Source organism: Camelina sativa, chromosome 11, assembly GCF_030686135.1.
Source record: "Camelina sativa cultivar CO46 ecotype springtype chromosome 11, ASM3068613v1".
Taxonomy (NCBI): Eukaryota; Viridiplantae; Streptophyta; class Magnoliopsida; order Brassicales; family Brassicaceae; genus Camelina; species Camelina sativa.
Window position 1 is genome coordinate 49,285,010 of NC_141890.1, and position 21,866 is coordinate 49,306,875.

General features: G+C 39.2%; 4 protein-coding genes and 1 pseudogene across 15 annotated transcripts; 3 read left to right on the plus strand and 2 right to left on the minus strand.

The window, feature by feature from the left end:
- The first annotated feature begins 1,161 nt into the window (after nucleotides 1–1,161).
- On the plus strand, nucleotides 1,162–4,563 carry LOC104726948 (uncharacterized). 10 transcript variants are annotated; one of them, XM_087473545.1, is made up of 9 exons: nucleotides 1,162–1,458; nucleotides 1,814–2,205; nucleotides 2,322–2,622; nucleotides 2,724–2,954; nucleotides 3,043–3,473; nucleotides 3,583–3,660; nucleotides 3,833–3,911; nucleotides 4,064–4,184; nucleotides 4,271–4,563. In XM_087473545.1, the coding sequence occupies exons 1-8, from the start codon at nucleotides 1,197–1,199 to the stop codon at nucleotides 4,165–4,167; spliced, it is 1,878 nt and encodes a 625-aa protein (XP_087329671.1). In that variant the 5' UTR covers nucleotides 1,162–1,196; the 3' UTR covers nucleotides 4,168–4,184; nucleotides 4,271–4,563. The 10 variants fall into 10 exon arrangements, with proteins under 10 accessions (XP_087329671.1, XP_087329672.1, XP_019088362.2 ...); XM_087473546.1 differs by having other exon boundaries at nucleotides 4,064–4,168; XM_019232817.2 differs by having other exon boundaries at nucleotides 4,064–4,163.
- A 1,875-nt stretch (nucleotides 4,564–6,438) lies between these two features.
- LOC104729050 (dof zinc finger protein DOF5.6-like) lies at nucleotides 6,439–8,063 on the plus strand (annotated as a pseudogene). The gene is made up of 5 exons (XR_015571423.1): nucleotides 6,439–6,456; nucleotides 6,547–6,606; nucleotides 6,692–6,748; nucleotides 6,840–6,954; nucleotides 7,133–8,063. The product of XR_015571423.1 is annotated as a dof zinc finger protein DOF5.6-like (transcript).
- A 1,845-nt stretch (nucleotides 8,064–9,908) lies between these two features.
- Nucleotides 9,909–12,202, plus strand: LOC104726959 (UPF0235 protein At5g63440). 2 transcript variants are annotated; one of them, XM_010445938.3, is made up of 7 exons: nucleotides 9,909–10,207; nucleotides 10,759–10,873; nucleotides 10,967–11,120; nucleotides 11,202–11,298; nucleotides 11,400–11,488; nucleotides 11,604–11,672; nucleotides 11,879–12,202. In XM_010445938.3, exons 1-7 carry the CDS (start codon nucleotides 10,093–10,095, stop codon nucleotides 11,936–11,938), a joined length of 699 nt encoding a protein of 232 aa, XP_010444240.1. In that variant the 5' UTR covers nucleotides 9,909–10,092; the 3' UTR covers nucleotides 11,939–12,202. The 2 variants fall into 2 exon arrangements, with proteins under 2 accessions (XP_010444240.1, XP_087332405.1); XM_087476279.1 differs by having other exon boundaries at nucleotides 9,941–10,207; nucleotides 10,767–10,873.
- Nucleotides 12,203–17,671: 5,469 nt separating this feature from the next.
- Nucleotides 17,672–18,832, minus strand: LOC147935608 (uncharacterized). Its single transcript, XM_087473066.1, has one exon. The coding sequence runs from the start codon at nucleotides 18,830–18,832 to the stop codon at nucleotides 17,672–17,674; it is 1,161 nt and encodes a 386-aa protein (XP_087329192.1).
- Nucleotides 18,833–19,773: 941 nt separating this feature from the next.
- LOC104726960 (cytochrome P450 94B1) lies at nucleotides 19,774–21,504 on the minus strand. The gene has a single exon (XM_010445940.3). It carries the CDS (start codon nucleotides 21,422–21,424, stop codon nucleotides 19,901–19,903), a length of 1,524 nt encoding a protein of 507 aa, XP_010444242.2. The 5' UTR covers nucleotides 21,425–21,504; the 3' UTR covers nucleotides 19,774–19,900.
- Nucleotides 21,505–21,866: the final 362 nt, after the last annotated feature.

Here is a 21,866-nt window from a genome sequence, read left to right on the forward strand (position 1 = left end):
AACTTCAGTTGGCACTCTTCAGCCGTGCAATGAGCTCATTCTGCAAGACCAGTCAAGTTACATGAGAGCCTAGATAAACCAACCAGATTGAGGAGCTCCAAAAAGTCTTAACGGAGATCATTTCAATAAAAACATGGGCATATAGGTTTTGACTTGCCTTTCTTCCTTTTGTTGGGAGGCATTTCTCTCCGAGAAGGGTACGAAGCTACTCTACAGTCAAAGACTGAAAGTTCACACTATGAGATTTCTAAGATTTTGATTTAGACGGGTGCATTATTATCATTTGAAATTTTAGTAATTTATTTTTAACATTTGAACTATAATTCTTTTATCATTATCTATGATGCATTAATTTCTGTTGCAGTAGAAAATCAAATGTTTAAATCTATACTAGTATTTTTGAAATAAATCATTGTTTTCATAAGAATGATAATGTAATGACATTGTTGTATCCATATATCTGCATATATTGTGGTTCGAAATTTTAAAAACGGACATATATTATTCAATATATTGAAAATGAAAAGTTTCAACATCCCACATTGGGTAAAATGTTTAGAAAATGATTCAAAGTAATATTATAAATAAAATGAAATCAATCCAAATCCAGATGAGCAAGAAACTTCACTTAATAAATATCCAAATATAAAATTTGTATATGGTTTAATTCGAATATTAAGCTGATTTCTTAATATTACCATATATATAGTACATTTTAAATTTTGAAATTTTTTTGAAAAATTAAAATCAATATATTTAAACTTAATAAAAAGTTTTAAATTATACATATTAAAATTTTAACAGAACACATTTGAATTATATTGCATAACGGGTTGGATAGTAAAAAAATTAAAATAGCATTAATGTAGTACTTCAGTATGAATCAAATCTTAATTTTACTGTTTTTAGCAATATCAGACATGTCGAATGAAAGTAATTTTATTAAAATTGTATTAAATAAAAATTATTATGTAAGTAAGTCAAAACACAGTTTAACAACTAAAGGATAAATATGACAAAAGGCCCACTAAATAAGACCTGACCTTTACTGGACTATACATAAATTTAACGACGTCGTAAGTCCACACCTTTACTGGATTTCACTGAAGCCCATTAGTTTGGTGTATAAAAAGAAAGAAACCCTACTACCGGATCGAGGGACTTGTGTCTGTTATTTGATTTTTAGGTTTAGAGGGATGAGCAGTCTCGTCGTCTCAAGGTGGTGGGAGGAACCGGCGAAGGCTGCTAAAATAGCGGTGTGGTGGGACATGAAGGACTGTCCGATCCCCGAGGGTTACGATGCTCGTCTCTTCCGTCCGAGTTTAGAAGCGGCATTCAAGAGTGTTGGCTACTCTGGTCCTGTCTCCATCACTGCCTATGGCGACCAAACACAAACCCCTGATCACATCCTGCGAGTGCTCTCTTCCACTGGAGTCGCTGTTGCACATACCAGACCCGGTTAGTCCAAATTTTATCGATCTCTGGAAATTTCCTCTATGTATTTAAACTGGAAGTAGCACTGACACGGGAACTGGTTCGGTAGTATCCTCACTCTTTTTTGTGTGTGTTTTGCTCTGTTCTGTTTATTTCTTTTATTTAATAAACTCCCAAATAATAATTAGTAAAATAATTTAGCAAACGCTTAATAAGTTAATAGCTGACTTAATCCTTTTTTTTCCTTGGTACTTTCTGGAACAGAAAGCACATTTAACCTCACTTTTTGTGTTTTTGCTCTGTTTTGTTTTGGTTAAGCAAACGGTTAATAAGTTAATTTAGCTAAAGTAATCCTTTTTTTTCCTCTGTACTGGAACAGAAAGCACAAACTCACTCATGTATGCGGATATGGTGGAATGGCGAGGTCAAAATCCTGCTCCGGCTTCAATGATGATCATATCCAATCAGGTGCACACTGTCTTCGCTTGGGATCTGGCCCGGCTACAACAACGGACGCTATACAACCTTTTTCTGGTTTATTCAATCAAGTATCAATATATGACAATCCTGAAAACTTGTAGAGAGTGGGTTTGGGAAAGATTACTAGGGTACGCGGATGATGAGACCAGAAGCGCACCACTTGTTCAGGAGAAGCGCAGTGACACGGGCGAGTTATCATCTGCCACGCTTTACTGCAAATCTTGCAATTTCGATTCCCAAAGCCCTGAAAATTTCAGGAAGCATCTCTCGAGTTATAAGCATAAACGAGAAGTACGTATCCTCTATCTCTCTCTCTCTATATATATATATATACTTGTATATCAATTGTTTCATTGTCTACTACCTATTTTGAGCAACTACCTCTGTTTCCACTCTCTGTCAAGCAGGAGGCTATAGACCCTACGGAGACAGTAGTTGACTGTGTAACAGAGGAGTGGGCAAGGGACTACCCGGCGACGCCTGAATACGCGACAGCTCAGATAGCGGTGTGGTGGGACTTGTTTGAATGTCCGATCCCCAAGGGATATGATGCTCGTCGGGTCCGGCCGAGTTTAGAAGCGGCATTCAAGAATCTTGGCTACTCTGGTCCTGTCTCCATCACTGCCTTTGGCGACCTAAACCGTATCCCTGATCACCTCCTTGTAGGGCTCTCTTCCACTGGAGTCAATGTTGTGCATACCGGTTACGGTTAGTCCATTTGGTTATCCATCTTTGGAATTTAGGGGCGGTTTAAAAATATTCATCGTCTATGCCTACTGATCAATGGCTGCTTTCCTTTGTTGAAACAGCTTACAAAGAAACTCTAATTTATTCAGATATTGAGATTTGGGTAGATTCTAATCCTCCTCCGGCTACTATTATGGTCATAGCGAATAGGTTGGAACCGGTCTATCCAGTTTCTCTTGTCAGGCTACTACAAGTGCACAAACACAAGCTTTTTCTGGCTTATTCATGTAGGCCTCGCAAAATGTCTGCCCTGCTCACTTCTGCCGAGTGGCTCTGGGAAAGGTTACTTGCAGGTGTTTGTTTGTTTGTCTGTCCTTTCATCGATCATCCAGTACTGTTTGACGTAACCATTAAACTAATTACGATGTTTCTTTTCCACAGTTTCAGAGACAAGAAAACACGTTCTTCACAAGTGCAGTACAAGTGAAAGTTTTTCCACAGTTTCAGAGACAAGAAAACACGTTCTTCACAAGTGCAGTACAAGTGAAAGTTTTTCCACTCTTTCAGAAACAAGTGGACACGTTCCTCACAAGTGCAGTAAAAGTGAAAGTTTTTCCACTCTTTCAGAGGCAAGAAAACACCTTCTTGAGAATGGCAGTAAAAATGGAAGTTTTTCCACAGTTTCAGAGGCAAGAGTACACGTTTTCTCCACTTGTTCAGAGGCATTTAGACACGTTATTCAGAAGTTCAGTAAAAGTGAAAGTGATAGGGGTGAATCTACCTCAACATTTAATTGCGAAATATGCTTCTGTTATTACGAAAGCCTTGATGATTTCAGGACGCATCTCTCAACTGAAGAACATACACAACAAGTAAGTTATCCCTCTCTCTGTCTCCTTGTATCATAATTAATATTGTGTCATTGTCTAACCATTTTGAGCATTAACCTGTTTAACTGTTTCCACTCTCGTTGTCAAGCAGGAGGGTCATATTATTGGGTATTTTCAATCTAGGGAGAAGGTTCATTCGGCCGAGTACGATCCAGAGGCTTGGCGAGAGGCAAGTTTTTCTTAATGTTAACCTAAAGATTTGTTGCTAAATGGCCCTAAAACATTAATTGAAAGAAGAAACTGTGCTTCTTGATTCTGTCGTAGAGACAGAGATAAAAAAGAAAAAGAAAAAAATCCCATGTTTCCAAATGCTCATGTTTCATTCATATACAATGTTGTAGGTTTATGAGATGAGACGTAAGGTGAAGAAGGAAACTAAATCAGCCGAGTACGATCGAGGGCATTGGCTCCGACAGGCAAGTTTTTCTAAATGAAAACTAAATATTTTCAACAGATGGATGCGATTTCTCATAAAACAGTTGGGGTCCCCAAATGTGAAAATAGAAAGCATGAAATTGGTTTACTGACTCTGTTTTGTGCTCATGTTTCATTATTTGATATGTTGTAGGAAGAACGTAGGAGGAAAGCATTCCGGACGATTTTTCCTCTTCGTTTACGTCTTACTAATCGTGGGCGTAGACCTCGACGAAAATCTCCAACCTGCAAGAAAGAGTAATGTATTTATAAATATATGTTAGTAACTTAAAATTAAACCTGAAAGTCTCATGTTGTCACTTTTCCAAGTGCTCATTGTTTCATTATTTGATATAATGTTGTAGGTAGAAGAGATCAAACGTAGGAGGAAAGTATTCGGGACGGGTTTTCATTTACGTCATACTCTAATCGTAGAGCTCGACGAAAATCTCAAACCTACAAGAAAGAGCGGTGAAATTGTTACCAAGTCGGTCATCACTGTGTAATTTTTAGTTTGTAGCCTTTTATGTTTCAATTTGAAGCACTATTGTATTTTTTCATTTCGTTTTGCTTGTTTAAAACAATGCTTATATAAAGCAAGTTACTGATGGTAGTAATGTTATTTTAAATATTAAATTAAAGGTTGTTGTTTTTCAAATTTATTTGAATGCCATATAAATCTTTTCAAGTTTCAACTTCGAAAGGAACACCATCAGAAAACCTCCCTCTTCTATATCTTGGCCCATACGGAGTTCAACACCTCACCGTTTGATATACACAGTAAGCAAGCCATTACATAATGGGCCAACAAATGGGCCGTGTCCATTACGGGACCTTTTCACCTTCTGAACCGCAGCGTTTTTAGATATTTTTCGGCTAAAGGCCGCGTTTTGTCGAGGAAGTCTCTAAGCGAGTAGGCCTGGGCAAAATACCCGGATCCAAAGATCTGATCCGAACCCGATCCAAAAAACCCGATCCGAATCCGTATCCGAAATTGTAAAATATCCAAACGGGTTCTATATCTCTAAATCCAAAAATCCGAACCCGAACCCAATCCGAACCGAAATCCGAATGGATATCCGAATATACCCACATTATTAATATATAGTAGTAATATATTAGTAATACTTATAATTTTAATAATATAAGTGTCTAAAATATTCAGATTTTTAGATATTTTCGATAATTTGAAGTACTTAAACTGTTTATTAGTAAATTTGAGTAAAAAATACTCTAAATTTTTAGATAAATTGCGTGTTATTGAATAATTTAGACTAAATTAGATACTAAAATTTTGAATTTTGTGAACTTCGGGTAATCCAAATCCGAACCCTAAATACCCGAACCGAACCCGATCCGAATCCGAAGTGTAGAAATACCCAAACGGGTTCTATACTCTAAACCCGAAAATCCGAAATAGCCGAACCGAACCCGAACGGGTACCCGAATGCCCAGGCCTATAAGCGAGTTAGAGAGTCTCTTTTGTCGTCGACTCGTCTCTGCATCAACTATACCGGCGACTTTTGATCGGAGATTCTCATTCCCAGAAGAGGCAAGCCCTTGAAAACAGGCAGTTAATATTAAATTAAAGGAACACCATCAGAAACCAAATTTATTGAAAGCCATATAATCTTTTCAAGTTTCAACTTCGAAAGGAACACCATCAGAAAACCTCCACTCTTCTATATCTTGGCCCATACGGTGTTCAACACCTCACCGTTTGATATACACAGTAAGCAAGCCATTACATACTGGGCCAACAAATGGGCCGTGTCCATTACGGGACCTTTTCACCTTCTGAATGCTCCTTAACCGCAGCGTTTTTAGATATTTTTCGGCTAAACGCAGCGTTTTGTCGAGGAAGTCTCTAAGCGAGTTAGAGAGTCTCTTTTGTTCTGTTGTCGTCGACTCGTCTCTGCATCAACTATACCGGTGCATATCTGAGGTCACGCTTGTTACTCTCTCTTTAGCTTTAGTGAAGCACAGAGATTGCTTTATATATGTAAATGAATGTGAGAGTTGATTGCACTGAATCCAGACTATAAAGCCTACCAAACGCCGCCGCTGTTTTCTGATGATTGGCAATTACCATATGCATGAGGATAGAGATAGTTTCCAGAAGTATGATCAAATTAGCTGCTCTGATTATCGGTTTGTTTATATGGGTGGAGAAGGTCTGAGTAAAAAGATCAAACAAACTGTTTGAGTGTTTTGGCCTTTGGAGAAAGCTAATGATTTCTGAACTCTTGCCTACACGTTAGTTGGTCAGCTAACGTATGTTGTAAAAAAAGATGGTTTTTTCTTCCTCCTCCTCAAAGTCATCTTGTTTATGATAGGCAACTGTTTATTTAATCCTATTGGTCATGTAACCTTTCTGTGAAGTGTCTGTGATCCACATTTCTTCTTCACTCATCATGTGTTAGCCTTATAGTTAGATGATTTTTTCAGGTACATGAAGAATTTTTTTTTTTGATAAAAGGTACATGAAGAATTGTGTTTATATAACATCTTTGAAGAGGTGAAGGAAACTTAATTCCCCGCTTTTAAGAAGGTAAATCAGCTGGTCTTTCCCTCAATCTGTAAGCTCTTCTTTCACCACGTCTTTATTCACATTAGACCACTTGGCTTGAGTGCATTCAAGAACCCGGTGAAGTTATCTTTGTTCCCAGTGGGTGGCATCATCAACATTGTATATAACTTGGTATCTCTCTCCCTATTTCTCTTTCCCTCTCATTGTATGTACACCAACATTGTTTTCTTGAATTTTCTCGATTATTTTTTTACAGGAAGACACGATATCTATAAACCACAATTGGCTTAACGCATACAACCTATCTTGGGTGGTAATGACTTCTCGACCTGTGTTTCTAATTTTCTATATAAGGAAATATGAAATTGAACTAATATAGGAAGTACTCATGTCTGCTTGAGTAGCAGTGGGATCTACTGTGGAAGGACTACAAGGACACTGAAGAGTCAATAGAAGACGTAAGAGACATATGTGATGATTTTGAAGCTATTTTCCAGCGCAATCTTGCTGCCAACACAGGTTCATGCATGACTTATCTCAATTTGACAGATCCGTGTCTTTGTTTTCCCAATTTATCTCCTTTTCGTAATTTGATTGTTAGTTGGAGCTCTACACTTCAATTATATATATATATATATATCTATATATAGAGAGAAATTCCACATTTTGATATGGTTCTCTGCATTGTATATGTTAGGAAGCTCAGTCATCAGGAGGAAGCATGTTAGACTCTTCGACTTCTTCTCTCTCAGCCTCACGAGTCACGACCATCCTCAAAAGTGTTCTCGTTGCGAGTCAACACACACTAAGTTCTGTTACTACAATAACTATAGCCTCTCTCAGCCTCGTTACTTCTGCAAGACTTGTCGCCGTTACGGGACCAAAGGCGGCACTCTAAGGAATATTCCAGTTGGGGGTGGATGCCGGAAAAACAAGAAACCATCTTCCTCTAATTCCTCCTCCTCCACTTCTTCTGGCAAAAAGCCATCCAACATCGTTACCACTAATACCACTGATCTTATGGCTTTAACACATTCTCATCAAAATTACCAAAACTCACCTCTAGGATTTTCAGATTTTGGTGGGATGATGGGGTCTTACTCAACTCCGGAGCACAGTAACGTTGGTTTCTTGGAGAGCAAGTATGGGGGGTTTACTTTCGCAGAGCCCTAGACCTACTGATTTCCTGGACAGTAAGTTTGATCTTATGGGAGTGATTAATGAAAACGACCTGGTCATGGTTGATCATGGAAGTAACGGAGATCATCATCATCATCATCATCATCACAATAATCATCACAAGGGTCTAAATCACGGGTTAGGTCTTAATAACAACAATGGTGGATTTAATGGGATTTCTCCGGGAAGCAATGGAAATGGAGGTGGTCTCATGGATATCTCGGCATGCCAAAGACTTGGGCTCATCATTTGTAGAGGGATTGGATTGGAATGTTGTAATGCTTTTGGTTTAGAGAGAGGTAAAATATTTCAACTTCTGCACACACCGAACTCTGTTCTAATGCAATTTTCGATGCACATTATTCGTTTCATTCTCCTTCTTATAAATAAAACAGCTATATAAAAAATACTGCAAAGAATTAATTATATTTATAAGGATGAGTTTTGTTGCTCCACACTTTTTTTCTTTTTTTTTTCCGTTTTGTTGCAAAGAATTAAATACCACAAAAGTCATTCTTTCTACTTGAAAAAAAAAACTTCCAATCAAACAAACACTGTTGCTTGCTCTTGCGTTGCAAGCTACTACAACCGAGGACTCTGGTAAGACTCAGGAAACCATCTTTGTAATAGCCGATGTTTTAGCTTCACCAACAAGGCAAAGGCTCCGTTGCATGGCAAAATGCATCACTGCAACTGAGAAATACCTGTGGAAATCCATTATTTAAATGTCATCAGCCCTACAGTTTCCAATAAAACAAGTTAAGGAGGCATTGAAAAACTTTATTATAAAGCTTTCAAGTTACCATAGTGGAGCATAGTGTGATGATGAGTCCAGGAATGGGTAAGGCCACCTGTTAATAAACACATAGTGTCAAAGTTAAGAATCATTACTGTAAAAAAACTAATCAGTAGAATTTGTATGACATTATATACCATATATGGACTAGCGAGTGGAGGGCCCATTGGAAAATAACATAAGCTATTGTCCAGAAGTAGAAGTAAGCAATTCTGAAGCATGGAAAGCTCTGTAATTATGAAAATTCAGAAACCAAATAAGGTATCTGAGATATTACCAGAGAATTCAATGCAGCATCACCAAGCAAGAAAATGGCATTTAAAGAGTGCATGTTGATCACCAACTGCAATATTTGATCATATATGAACTGATCAACAAATGCTTTTATATAATGAGTCATAAAATTCTATGTAGCTAATTAAATTACTCACAACGTTGAGGCTATAATCAATGTTTAGGTAGTATTTTAATTGAAATAAGTGTAAACCAATAATAAGTATTCATTTGTATCAATGTTTATTTTTAATATTTTTATTTTTTATTCATCAAAATTTTTGTAAAACAACTAAAGTAGCAATTGCAAAAGTAATTTTATTTCAGATAACTTTTTATTAATTTATAAAATAATTTTGGATAATAATAATTTTTTTGTGTGGACAGGATGAGAACACACCCATACCGAGAAGCCTGAGTCAAGTAAATGGGGCTGAAGTGATGGTGGAAGACGGCTGTTTTCGTTAGTATTACCGATGAGTTAATACATATAATAGCTAAAGATATTGAAGATTTCCATCAACTTATATGCAGGGTAATAAAAAGTTGTTTATTCGATAATAAGATTTGTTTTATTTAATTAGTTAATAATTATATAATTTTGTTTAGCTATAAAATGATAACAAATCAAAATTGAGGGAGCACTTTGTAAACAAAAAAGTGTTGCTTTATATATATTTCTCTATATTTGGACTTTGGAACAACATTTGAATCACCATTGGAGATAGTTTTACACCAATTATGATATTATTAAAAAATAAATTTCATTATAAAACATAAATAGAAGATATTCTTATACATTTTTTATGTAAACATCAATTATAATATTTAGTACCTATGATTTTTAATAATTATGATTTTAGTATAAATTTATCTAAGTATAATTATTAATTAGATAATTTTATTTAGCTGTAAAATGATAAGAAATCAAAATTGAGAGAGCATTTTGTAAATAAGAAAGTGCTGGTCCAAATTTGAAGTAATACTACTAATTTCTCTATATTTGGAGCAACATTTGAAGCACTATTGGAGTTAGTTTTAGTTTTGCACCAACATTGACTATTGGAGTTGGTGTAATTGACTTTAATTTCAATGGTCCGTCGGTCCGTCCGGTTCAAAATCAACCGGTTAACGAAGAACCGGTTTTTCAATTTTAATTGAAAATGGCAGCCCTTCCGGCCAAGCTCTCGAATTAAGTCCGGTTAAGATTCAACCGGATAATCTAATATAGATGCGGTTGAACCAAAAGTTAAAAGTGCGAAGTGACGGTTTCACCCTTAAGGCCAGCCGGTTCGGTGTTCCACCGTCGATCTAATATAGGGTCGCCGCCGTGGCAATGTAAAGAGATTATTTTTGCAAAGTGAGAGCTGAGTTTCACATCTTGGATCGACGAACTTTGAAGAAGAGAGATGCCGAAGAGAACGACACATACGTATTCGAGCGAGGACGCGGCGCCCGACGGACCCGACTCTGATCTCTTCGTTTATTACTGCAAGCACTGTGGTTCTCATGTCCTCATCACCGGTTCGTTTCTACTATTTCCACCTGCTTCCTAATTATCCGATTTATTAGGGTTTAGTTGCTTGAAACTAGAGTAGAACCCTACTTTCTCACATCGCATTGGCGTTGTGTGGAATGATACATTGAGTTCGAATTTTGATTGAAAGTTTCAATCTTTGATTGGCCATAGTAGTTTAAAAGAGGTAGACTTGTTCAGGTTAATAACAAAGTGCGTTTAGGTTCAAAGACTCAAACAACAATTATATGTTTACGTGGTTTCCATTCGGATTCTTGGTTTTTGTTTCAGGTAATATTTGATATTCGTTTATGAACTAAAAAGCTGGCATGTGTTAAGACTTGTCTCTTTCTCTCTATGGCCTTCTTTTGGCAGCTCATTGCATGTTTCATGTAATTCTGTTCGTCTACTTATTTCCTGAATCATTCTTATTAGTTACTCCTTGAGAAACATGTCTAGTCGGATTAAGAGTGTGTAACATGCAAAGTTGTGGTGATTGAAATATATATATGGGGTGACCTTGTATAGTGTTTGTATACTAATTTAAATTCTTTACAAGATACCCAGTTGCAGAAGATGCCCAAGAGGAAGACCGACAGATCGAATGTACTTGACAAGAAGAAGCACCTTGCTAGGTTAAATATCAGCGAGGGAGGAAAAGTTCTATTGAAACGGTAAGTTTTTTATATGGTGCTAGTGGATCCAGTCTTAAGCTTCAGATTTTGGATGTACTAGTTTATTCCCTTTATGTTTTGGTTTGTTACCAGCGGTGAAGGAAAAATGGAGAGACAGTTTAGAATGAACTGTATCGGTTGTGAGCTTTTTGTTTGTTATCGTGCTGAAGAGTCTCTGGAAACAACGTCTTTCATTTACATTGTTGATGGAGCACTTAGTGCTGTTGCTGCAGAAACTAATCCACAGGTACAATTGGTTTCTTATTAGTAATTTATTCATTTGCTAGATCAAAAACTAGATAATGAATCTGTTATGGCGGCAACACAGGATGCACCTGTACCTCCCTGCATTTCACAACTGGACGGTGGACTTGTTCAGGTTGCAATAGAAGTGGAAGACCGTGCACAACGTTCAGCAATCACAAGTAAAAAACATAGTCATATGACACAGAATCTATTTTCTTACTCGCTTGACATGGATCTTCGATTTAACAATTTGATTGGTCCATGCTTTTTCTCTATGCAGGGGTAAATGCTGATGATGTTCGTGTGACCGTTGCCGCACCAGCAGCTCGTGGGGAAGCTAACAACGAGCTTCTGGAATTCATGGGAAGGGTACAAATTCAATCCTTTATTAACCACTTTTCTCTAATGACAAAGTTTCTTATTTCGTATGTGAATGAGGTTTTTTGACCAACGCTACACGACCTCTGTGTTTTTGCTCTTTCAGGTTCTTGGTTTAAGGTTGAGCCAGATGACTCTCCAAAGAGGTTGGAATAGCAAATCAAAACTTCTTGTGGTACGTTGATCCTTCCTTCGTGTCTCTTAAGAAGACTTTGTGAAGATTCATCTTTAAAAAAAGCTTATTGGTTTTCTTAGCTCTAGATGATAAGGTTTTGGCTTTATTACTAATGGCACAAGGACCTCTCAGAATGGTGATAAAAAAAATAGGTTGTCGGATTGAATGAATTTACCCATTTCTTGATTTATGTTCCCCTGAATCAGGTCGAGGATTTATCTGCTAGACAAGTGTATGAGAAGCTTCTTGAGGCTGTCGTACCGTAAAATCTGCCGTTTGTGGTTGGTGAACGACATTAACTGAAAGCTCTGCTACTTGAGAAGAGACCTAGCTACTCTTCTTTGTTTTCATGCTTATCCGACCACTACTCTTTCTACAATCCCTTATTATTATTATGATGAAAGTTATTATAATTGTCTTAAGATTCCTCCGAAGTTGTTTATCTATTGGACTATATTGAACTAAAAAACAAAAAAAAAATCACAAAATTATAAAATCGTTGTCACGTTAGTTGTTTTCTTTGGGTCAAATTTGTGTGTACCTAATACTTAAACAAAACCTTGAAAAGGACCTACATTGATGTGTATCTCATTTCCAAACCAAATCTCCTCTCTCACTTTGTTTGTGGTGTTTTGGAATTTGGACAACCAATCAAAATCTTTTCATATCGTATCTGTTGCAATATCGTAATCATTGTTTATAAAAAGCTAGTATATGATATTTTCAAATAAAGGTTCACGTTTAGAGCCTAATTTATAACGTGTTATATATATAATATACATCTTCGACAAAATTTGAACTCGCAATAATTAGAGATGTTGGATACATATGAATTAGAAGTAGAACACCTATATAATAAGAACATACAATATGATATGTCTCCAGCTCAATATCAAACGTGTATAAAGTATAAACTAAGAAGGAAGAGATGATCACGTTTCTTTGGCCGTTTTTAGAGCTTTATAAATTCGGCTCGTTAGGTTGAGAGAGAAACATAAGCATAATACTTCTTGTTGTTGTGGTGTTTGCTATATAAAGTGGTCGATCAATAAAGAGGAAATTTATGTTTTGCTGGGTGATTTATCCCTTTTAATAGTAATGTACTTTGACAATCTTTGCGTTCACAACTATTTATTACAAGTAGTTTGACCATCAAAGATTCACTTGGATAATTGTACGTTTACTAATTGATTAATACCGAAAACGCAACAAAAAAAAAAAAAAAAGATCACTATAGTAATACGGATGCATGATGGGTTTCGGATTTTGTTATAAGCTCTTATGGAAACAAAATTTATTTGTATCATTTATGATAATTGTCTTTTATAATATCTGAAATCTTGTATTTATGAATTACGTCCTAATTTCTCATTCATATTAATAATATTTTTTGTCAATAACTTATTTATTTATTTTTTTTTTTGGTAAGGAACAGGGACCAGATCCCCTGTAATTTTATTAAAAATAAGAAAACTAAACACGGATGAGTCGCGGAACTGCGGTTCCTCGGACATCATCGTTTACAATAGACTCCAAACTCAATGGACAAGACTCTAAAAATTGAAAGCCGACAGGTAGAGTAAAAGCATAGTTCGTCAAACCATCCGCAAGATGGTTTGCCTCCCTATACACATGAGAAATACGGACTAGCCAGTCCCTAGATAAGAAGCCATGGCAAAAGCGTATCAGGAAAGCTAGAAGATGTGTTTCAACAACCCCTGTTTGTAAAAACCGCACCACCAACTCTGAATCAACCTCTAATTCCAACCGGCTGATACTCTTTCTCCATGCGATGTAAAGACCGTAGTAGACCCCCCATAACTCTGCTAACACCGCTGAGCAAATCCCAATATTCAAAACAAAACCCCCTTTCCAACAACCAGTCGAATCACGTAGCACACCACCAGCTGTGGCAAAACCTAGGTTACCACGGGAAGCTCCGTCTGTATTCAAACGCATTCATCCCTCCTGGGCTGGCTTCCAACCAATCAATCTCTTGACTGTGTTTTGTCTCACTGCCCCCCCTTCAAACCCTGGTGCGCCTTCCATACTTCAGTGGCAGTATCGATCACAAACTTCACCCTATCTCGGCACTTCCCAACCGCTCCGAAAACATACCCACATCGCCATTTCCATGCCCACCAGACTCCAACAGCAAACATTATTGGCCATGGACACCCTGTCCCTACAGTTTTGGCACACAAATTAGTATGAAGCCATGCCAAAACCGTGTCATTGAAAAAAGCCTGCCTCTGCTGGACCGGAACAATGCAGTTCCAGATGCCTACAACAGAAGGGCAATCTCGAAGCGCATGGAGGATTGTTTCATCCCCACCTTTACATAACCGACATACTCGCAAATCACCCAGATGACGACGTTGTCTTTCCACATTGGTCATGATAACCTGATGTGCCACCAACCAGAGAAAGACTCAAATTCTTTTCGGTACAACCACCCGCCATATGCAATCAAAGAAACCTGCCATATTCTGCTGAACGACTCCTGTCTCTGTTAACTGAGCATAAGTGGATGTAACAGTATCAACCACAACAGCTACAAGTGCCAATTTAACTGACTGAGGCACATATGGCAGTATGCTATCCAAATTCCATCCCCTTCCATCACACCAAAGATCCTTAACCCGTATATTCTCAAACCCATCAGGGAGAGCCCTCGTTGTACTATCTAGTAATGGTTTCTTGGTGAGCTAAGAATCAGTCCAAAACTTGATTGCACGGCCATCCCCGAGGCTCCAGCGTTTTCCTACCATGATCACGACTTTCAAACCAATCTTAATACTCTGCCAAGTAGAAGAGCCTGGTCTCTTAGCAGCTAACCACTGTAGATTGTGAACATCTCCCACTCTGTATTTCCCGCGCAATATGCTCGCCCACAGGCTCGTACTGCCATTGAGCAAGTGCCAACCCAACTTCGCTTATAGAGCCTTATTCATATCGTGAGAGACTCTAATCCCAAGACCTCCTTCTCTCCTTGGTCTACAAACTCTGTCCCATGAGATTAAATGGAGTTTTCTTTTCTCAGGAGTAGACCCCCAAAGAAACGACCTTGACACTTTATCCAGACCATCCAGAACTGATTTGGGGAGGGCTATGGTACTCATCGTGTGTATTGGGATAGATTATAGCACAGATTTCGTCAGTGTAATTCTTCCCGCAAAGCTCAGGAAACGTCCTCGCCAACCTGCTAGTCGAGAGGAGACATTTTCAAGCACATCACCGAGCGTATCCTTATTAATTCTTTTCTGTAAGACAGGCATCCCAAGGTACTTCCCCAGATCAACTGTTGCCTTTATGCCACTCTCCTCACTGATCAGCTTCCCCAAATCCCTTGAAACATTCTTAGAAAAGAAGATTTTCGATTTCTCTAGACTGACTTTCTGACCAGATGTTGTACAAAACTTCTCCAGCACTCTCCTAATAACTCGAATCTGAGTAACTGATGCTTCCGCAAATAATATTAAGTCGTCCGCAAAGCATACATGCGAGAGTTGAGGTCCTCCTCGAGAAAGACAGATAGGTTTCCATTCTTTTGCAACTGTGGCCATATCTATCATGTGACATAGCCTTTCCATACAAAGCACAAAAAGGTAAGGGGACAACGGATCACCTTGTCTAAGTCCCCTTGCTGGTCGAAACGAGGTAGTTTTTTCACCATTCCAAAGAATTAACATTGAGGGACCTTTAACACACTGCAAAATCATCTGGACCCATCTCTCCTCCAAACCAGCAACCCGTAGAGTATCCTCTAAAAAATCCCACCTAATCTGATCATATGCTTTTTCTAAGTCTAACTTTAGAAGCATCCAACCTTTTTTACCCTTCTTTCGATGCATGGAATGCACTGCCTCCTGAACTACAACGATATTGTCTGTACTCAAGCGTCCTGGAATAAAACTTGACTGTGCGGGTCCAATAAGCTTCCCAATAACACGCTTCAACCGAAGCACCAACTTTTTAGTTAGAATCTTGAACAAAACGTTACACAAACTGATGGGACGAAACTGAGTTATCCTCTCCTGGTTAGTCACCATTGCTATGAGTACAACAAGTACATCATTAGTTTCTAGTGGGAGAACCCCTGTATTAAAGAATTCCAAGGCAAATCTGACTACTGATTCACCAACTACTTCCCAACAATCTTGATAGAACACCGGCTGGTAACCATCAGGACCCGGAGCTTTAAACCTTCCCATGCTCTGTACTGACTCTATCACCTCAGTGGCAAGAAAAGGCTTATTTAACTCGAATTGTTCCCCCTGTGTAAGCGAGACAAACCCCTCCGGAGATAGTTTGTCCACCACTACTGGAACATCATCCATTGAATACAAACGCCTATAGTATTCCACAACAAGAAGTTCCAACTCCTCCGTATTGGTAATCCAGACATCCTCTTCATTTTTCAACATCTCAATCCTATTGTGACGTCTTCTGATGACCGTTGACGTGTGGAAATACTGAGTATTTCTATCCCCAAGTGTAATCCATTTCTCTCTGGATTTTTGGAACCAGAGCACCTCTTCCTGCTCTAGCACAACATCAAACGAATGTAGTAGTTCTTCTTCCTTTCGCAGCATATCATCAGACTGATGAAGCTCCAACGCATCTTGAACTACTTGTATTTCACGCATCAATGATTCCTTCTTCCTCTGGATATCTCCAAACACTTCTCTATTCCATTTTTTAAGAGTAACCTGCAAAGCAGACAAGGCAGCCGGAGTCTTTAAATGACCATCCCACGATGCAGCAAGTAATTCTTTGAAACTATGATGCTTCAACCAGGCTGCTTCGAAGCGGAAGAGCCTGCGTTGAGGATCCCGTCTAACCACTGGAGACAGCTGGACATACAAAGGCGCATGATCTGACGCCAAGAAAGGTAAATGAGACGCACAAGCATCCTGCCATTTTAGTCTCGTTTGAGGACAGCACAAGACTCTGTCGAGCTCTTTGCGATGAAGTTACATTCGGTTTTCCCTCTTTTCCATGTATACTTGTTCCCACGAAATCCCAGATCAATCAAAGAAAGGCTGTTGATCCATTCACCGAAAGCCAACGAATCCGATGATAACCTCCCATTGCCACCTGATCGTTCATCCACACGAAGTATGGTATTAAAATCCCCTCCAATGAGTAATGGCTCCTCTAAAGATTGGATAATACCACTCAACTTCTCCCATAGACCACTGCGACAAGTCACTGATGGAGCTGCATACACCACGATAACGTTCAACACCTCTGAACCGGATGTTATCTGTGCTTGTATGAATTGATCCGCTGCCTCCACAATAACCAAATCCCCAATACTCGATCGCCACAAAAGCCATAAGCCCCCACTCTAGCCCTCTGCATCCACTCTAAATGAGTTCTCAAACCCAAGACCTTGACAAATTCTACTCGCTCTATCTCCAGCAGCGTGAGTTTCAAACAACGCAAGCATCTCCGTCGGGTGCTTCTTCAGCATATACCGGATTGCTCTTCTAAAATTGGGTTTATTCGCCGCCTGGCAGTTCCACAATAAACAATTCATCAGCAATTGTAAACCAAAGCTCCAAACTACCGGGGAAAGGCGTTATGGTCGACCTCGACCCTCCCCATCCTTTGCATATCTCCTGAGATAGGATCAAACCACTATCAACCTGGGTATGTTCCTGCCCATCAGACAACTGCATACCGACCTCTGCGTCCCGTCTCATTATTTCCTCCGGTGGACGACTTCTCCAATCAGTCGAGAACACTCCTCCCGATCTCCCCACGTCAAACGACTCCACCCGGAGTCTTTTTCCACTTGTGAAACCCCCTGTCTCTCCCGTGGTGGGTCCAAAAACCAACCCTCGTGTGAGCTTGAAGGAGAGATTATTATGTTTTTACTTCGGTCCATTGGGCTCAAAAACCTTCCCACCACCTGGCATGTTATTTTTCGGTCCATCACGGTGCACCCCTTTATCCTTCTCCAAATTTAAATTAAACGGCACCACCTTAGCTTATGAATCAAGTCTCCCACGATTTGCCATCCTAGCTGGATATTCATTCTCCTTATTTGGACCACTTAATACGGCAACTTCCCTAACTTCTCCCGATAGCAAATTATCTCCCAAATTACCATAACTGTTTGATATTTCCAAATCCAAAGATTTTGGAATCCCCTGCAGATTTTCCTGCGATCCACCGGACTGTGATTTCGCTGCAAACACAATCTCAGCCGGCGGCTTGTCTACCCGTCGTCCCTTTCTACCAACCACCGTGAACGCCTCCTCTTGGCCAGACACGACTGATGCCTCTGTTCCCATTTGCGTTAACATTGGAACCCCAGAAGACTCCACCGGCACACCAACCTTCTCCATCGGAGCGCCCGACTTTTCCGCCGCTCGTTTGGGACATGCATGGACCAAATGACCATACATACCACACAGAGAACAGATTTTTGGCAACCCCTCATATGCCACAAAGTACCTCTCCCTATTCACAACCACTGAACCCTTCAACGGTTTAGTGAGATTAACCTCTACACACACTCTGGCAAAGCGAGCTCGCTCACACTTTGTGGTTGTCACATCCACCCGAAGAGGCTTTCCCAACCCACGCGCAATAGCCATAAGGATCGATCTATGATAGAATGTCAGCGGAAGATCAGACACCCTAACCCAAACCGGCGTTGTTACAATCTCATCACGCGAAGGGTTAAAATCTGGTGACCAATCCTTTACTAACAAGCAATGACCAAACACCCTCCATGGTCCCCCCGTTAAAGCCGCCATGTACTCCTCCTCTAAATCAAATCGGACCATAAAGTACTGGTGAGGGAGATTTATAACCACCATGCCCCCACTTGGTTTCCACATCTCACGCAACTTCCGACTCATAACAGCGATAGGAACATGACTCCCTAAAACTTTCACGATCATGCAATGCTTCCACAACCCCCGCATCGCTTCAATCACTTCCTCCTCAACCGTTATGACCGGTTCACCCGCTTCCCCATCCGGGAACTCCAACCGGACTCTTTCTGTGACAAACGCATCATCCAGTACACTCTCTGGAAGAGGAACCCCTCCAGCAGTGCACCTCCGTACTTTGTCCACCCATCTACCTGGAGCATCCGGTGGATCCCCAGGAGATCTCCCTTTCTCTCCGATATCCATCATAATCACACCCTGCTCGTCCGCCACCCCATCCCCGTCACAAACTCTCGCCATTCGCTTTATCGAATATTGTTCCATACTATTTATTTTATTATTATTTTTTTCTTTGATGTTAAACACATAAAGCAATGGACTTCCATCAAGCCTTTTATTCACTTGAAGATTACAGTAGATAATGGACATGTAATATTTTTCCATGTTTTTGATGGAACCAAAACTGCACACGTTACCAAAAAATGATTGTTTTACATCATTTATTCTATTTGTTTGTATCATTTTAAAACGATGCTAAAATAATTTGCATCATTTAAATAAATAATTTACATTTTGTTGATGCAAATAATTTGTATCGATTAAAATAAATATTTGTTTCAATTACTGTATTAATGTTCATTTACATCACTTATAAAAAATGTTGCATCATTTTTACTAAATTGATATAAAATATTTGCATCATTACGGATCTTTGCTTTCGTTGGCTATAAAGACTCAAATAAACCAAAAATATAGGACGTTACAATTATCTATGCCAACAACTGTAATAGTAAGTATTTCAATTCTTTTGGTGAATTACATGTGTTTTTATTTAGTAAAATCATCTAATAAATATGTTTGATTTCATTTCATGACCAAGAGGAAGAGTGACAATAGACAATCAAGCTGCCGATATGTGTATTAAGGATGAGTTAAATGATTTCCTTAAAAATAGCTTGTGTTATTCCGACCGATTAGGCAAAGTCTTGTAAGATAATTGTTAGGTGATTTTTCGGTGAAAATTTGAATATCTGTAAACTCGTTGTATAGATATACAAACAATCGTTACTGTACTCAGTTTGTAAATTGTTTAATATACACTTTTTGTGACCTATGTCTCTATCAAATTGATTAATATATGGCATCCACTTCCATAGGACCATTTATATCATTATCTATTCACAAGTACATTGTGAATCATACACATATATTTATTTGATTTAATACAAAAACCACACATTTTACATACTAGTTGGATATTTTTATAAGGACATGACTTGATTAATTAAGAAATTATTATTATATACATCAATGGGATTACACTTGCACTCTCCTCTTGATCTTCACCTTTAGCCCACCAGCCATGTGAGCCGTTAACAGAGGAACAAATACCGGCCGGTTATTGCGAACTGGTACAATTTCAAACCGACTCAATACTGAACCAACCACGTATTTCATTTGTGTGAAAGCCATGTCTTTGCCTATGCACACCCTTGGTCCGGCTTGGAAAACCGGAAACTTGAACGAGCTAACACTTTTCAAAACCGGTTTAGTACCGTAATTTGGTTCTTCCTCAAACCACCGGTTCGGTTTAAACTCGTCCCAGTCTTGCCCCCACACCTTCTCCATCCTTCCCATACCGTAAGGGAAATAAGTAACTTTGTCTCCTTTTCTGACAAATGTTCCGTCCGGCAAAACGTCGTCGTTGGCTGCATGCTTCGAGTCCCAAGCCACTGGTGGGTAAAGCCTCATTGCTTCACAGAGACATGCTTTCGTGTAACTCATCTCTCTCAAATCCTCGAACCCTAACCCTAAAGGTCCTTTGCCTCTCACTTCTTCCAGTATATTTTTCTCTACGTCATCGTTTTGACTCAACAACCAAAACAGCCACGTCATCGCCGCCGACGTAGTATCCCTTCCCGCCATAATAAAGCTTATGACACTATCCCTCACGGCTTCTTCCCCGTGGCCAGATGCGAGAAACCTCGACAAGAGGTCTTGCTTGTCCGATACGTCGCCACCGATATCGAGGCTTTTCTTTTTGGCACGGATGATCTCGGAGACAGACGCGTGTACGGTCATGATCGCTTCTCTCAGCCTCCTCTCGCTCCCTATGTTCAACAAACGCTTCAGCTTCCACACGGCGTAAACCGGCTCCGTGGCGCGGCGAGCGCTGATCTCCGCCGCTACATCGAAAGCCTTAACAAGATCCGGAACGGGTCGAGTTAAATCCAAACAATCTGGATCCCAACCCAACGAAACTTTACAAACAACATCGAAGGCAAAGCGCTTTAAAACCTCCTGAAGATCAACCGTACCTCCACCGTCCGCGGCGGAGGAAAGCACCGGAATGAGGCGGTTTTGAACTTCCTCACGGAGGATTTCGAAAGTGAATTCCCTAAGAGAACGCATAGTAAACTCGTGGCTGGCGAATTTACGCTGAGAGCTCCATAACTCGCCGTCAGAATTAAAGATTCCGCCGCCGAGTAGATCTCCTAGTAGCTCGGTGAAAGGTTTGCCTTTAGGGAAGTTACAAAAATTTGTTTTGAGAATGTGCTCGACGTTTTCTGGGTTCGCAGTGATAATAGTCCGACGACGGAAGAGGAGATCGAAGGTGATAGTTTGAGAAGGAGAGACACGGAGGAGATCGGTGTACCACTGAAGAAGACGGTGGCGGTTTTTGTTAAAGGAGATAATAGAGCCGATGAGCGGATACGACGTCGGTTTAGAGGATGATGTGGTTTTGGGTTTTAGGGTTTTGTTGTTTGAAAAGGATGAGAAGATGAATATGAACCCCATGACTGGGAATAGGATGAGAAATAATGCATTGAACATTTCCATTTTGGAATTCTTTGGTTTCTTGTTTGGGTAAGTTAATTATGTTTGTTTTCCTACATGTTCTTGGTCTGTAAAGGAACTATTTTACATATATAGAAGAATGAAAACAGAATAAAAAGTTGTGGCTCCGACCATATGACTTCGGTACAGAACACGACATAATTAATAAAGTTATCATCTTTTTCTTTATTGTCACTCTTTTTATTTTATTTGCTAAGTGATTGTCTCAACCCTAATTTTGATCAACGAATACGAAGTTGTTTTGGGTAGATGAAAGTTTTTCTTTTTTTTTCTTCGTCTTACAAATGTAAAAATGTCATTTTTAAAAATTACAAAAAAGAAATGGAAAACGGAAATATGTGTAGGCTCGTTTTTTATTTTTGTCAAATATCTAAGCTACTTTTAGAAAGAAGTTATCAAACATATGTTGGGCTGTTTGACCATT

Excerpts from the sequence above, each read along its gene's own strand:
- LOC104726948 (XM_087473545.1), top strand. The coding sequence starts at position 1,197 with ATGAGCAGTCTCGTCGTCTCAAGGTGGTGGGAGGAACCGGCGAAGGCT. Across the intron at positions 1,459-1,813 it reads TGTTGCACATACCAGACCCG|AAAGCACAAACTCACTCATG; the intron begins GTTAGTCCAAAT and ends GTACTGGAACAG. Across the intron at positions 2,955-3,042 it reads CTGGGAAAGGTTACTTGCAG|TTTCAGAGACAAGAAAACAC; the intron begins GTGTTTGTTTGT and ends TCTTTTCCACAG.
- LOC104726959 (XM_010445938.3), top strand. The coding sequence starts at position 10,093 with ATGCCGAAGAGAACGACACATACGTATTCGAGCGAGGACGCGGCGCCC. Across the intron at positions 10,208-10,758 it reads TTCTCATGTCCTCATCACCG|ATACCCAGTTGCAGAAGATG; the intron begins GTTCGTTTCTAC and ends ATTCTTTACAAG. Across the intron at positions 11,673-11,878 it reads GCAAATCAAAACTTCTTGTG|GTCGAGGATTTATCTGCTAG; the intron begins GTACGTTGATCC and ends CCCCTGAATCAG.
- LOC147935608 (XM_087473066.1), bottom strand. The coding sequence starts at position 18,832 with ATGATGGATATCGGAGAGAAAGGGAGATCTCCTGGGGATCCACCGGAT.
- LOC104726960 (XM_010445940.3), bottom strand. The coding sequence starts at position 21,424 with ATGGAAATGTTCAATGCATTATTTCTCATCCTATTCCCAGTCATGGGG.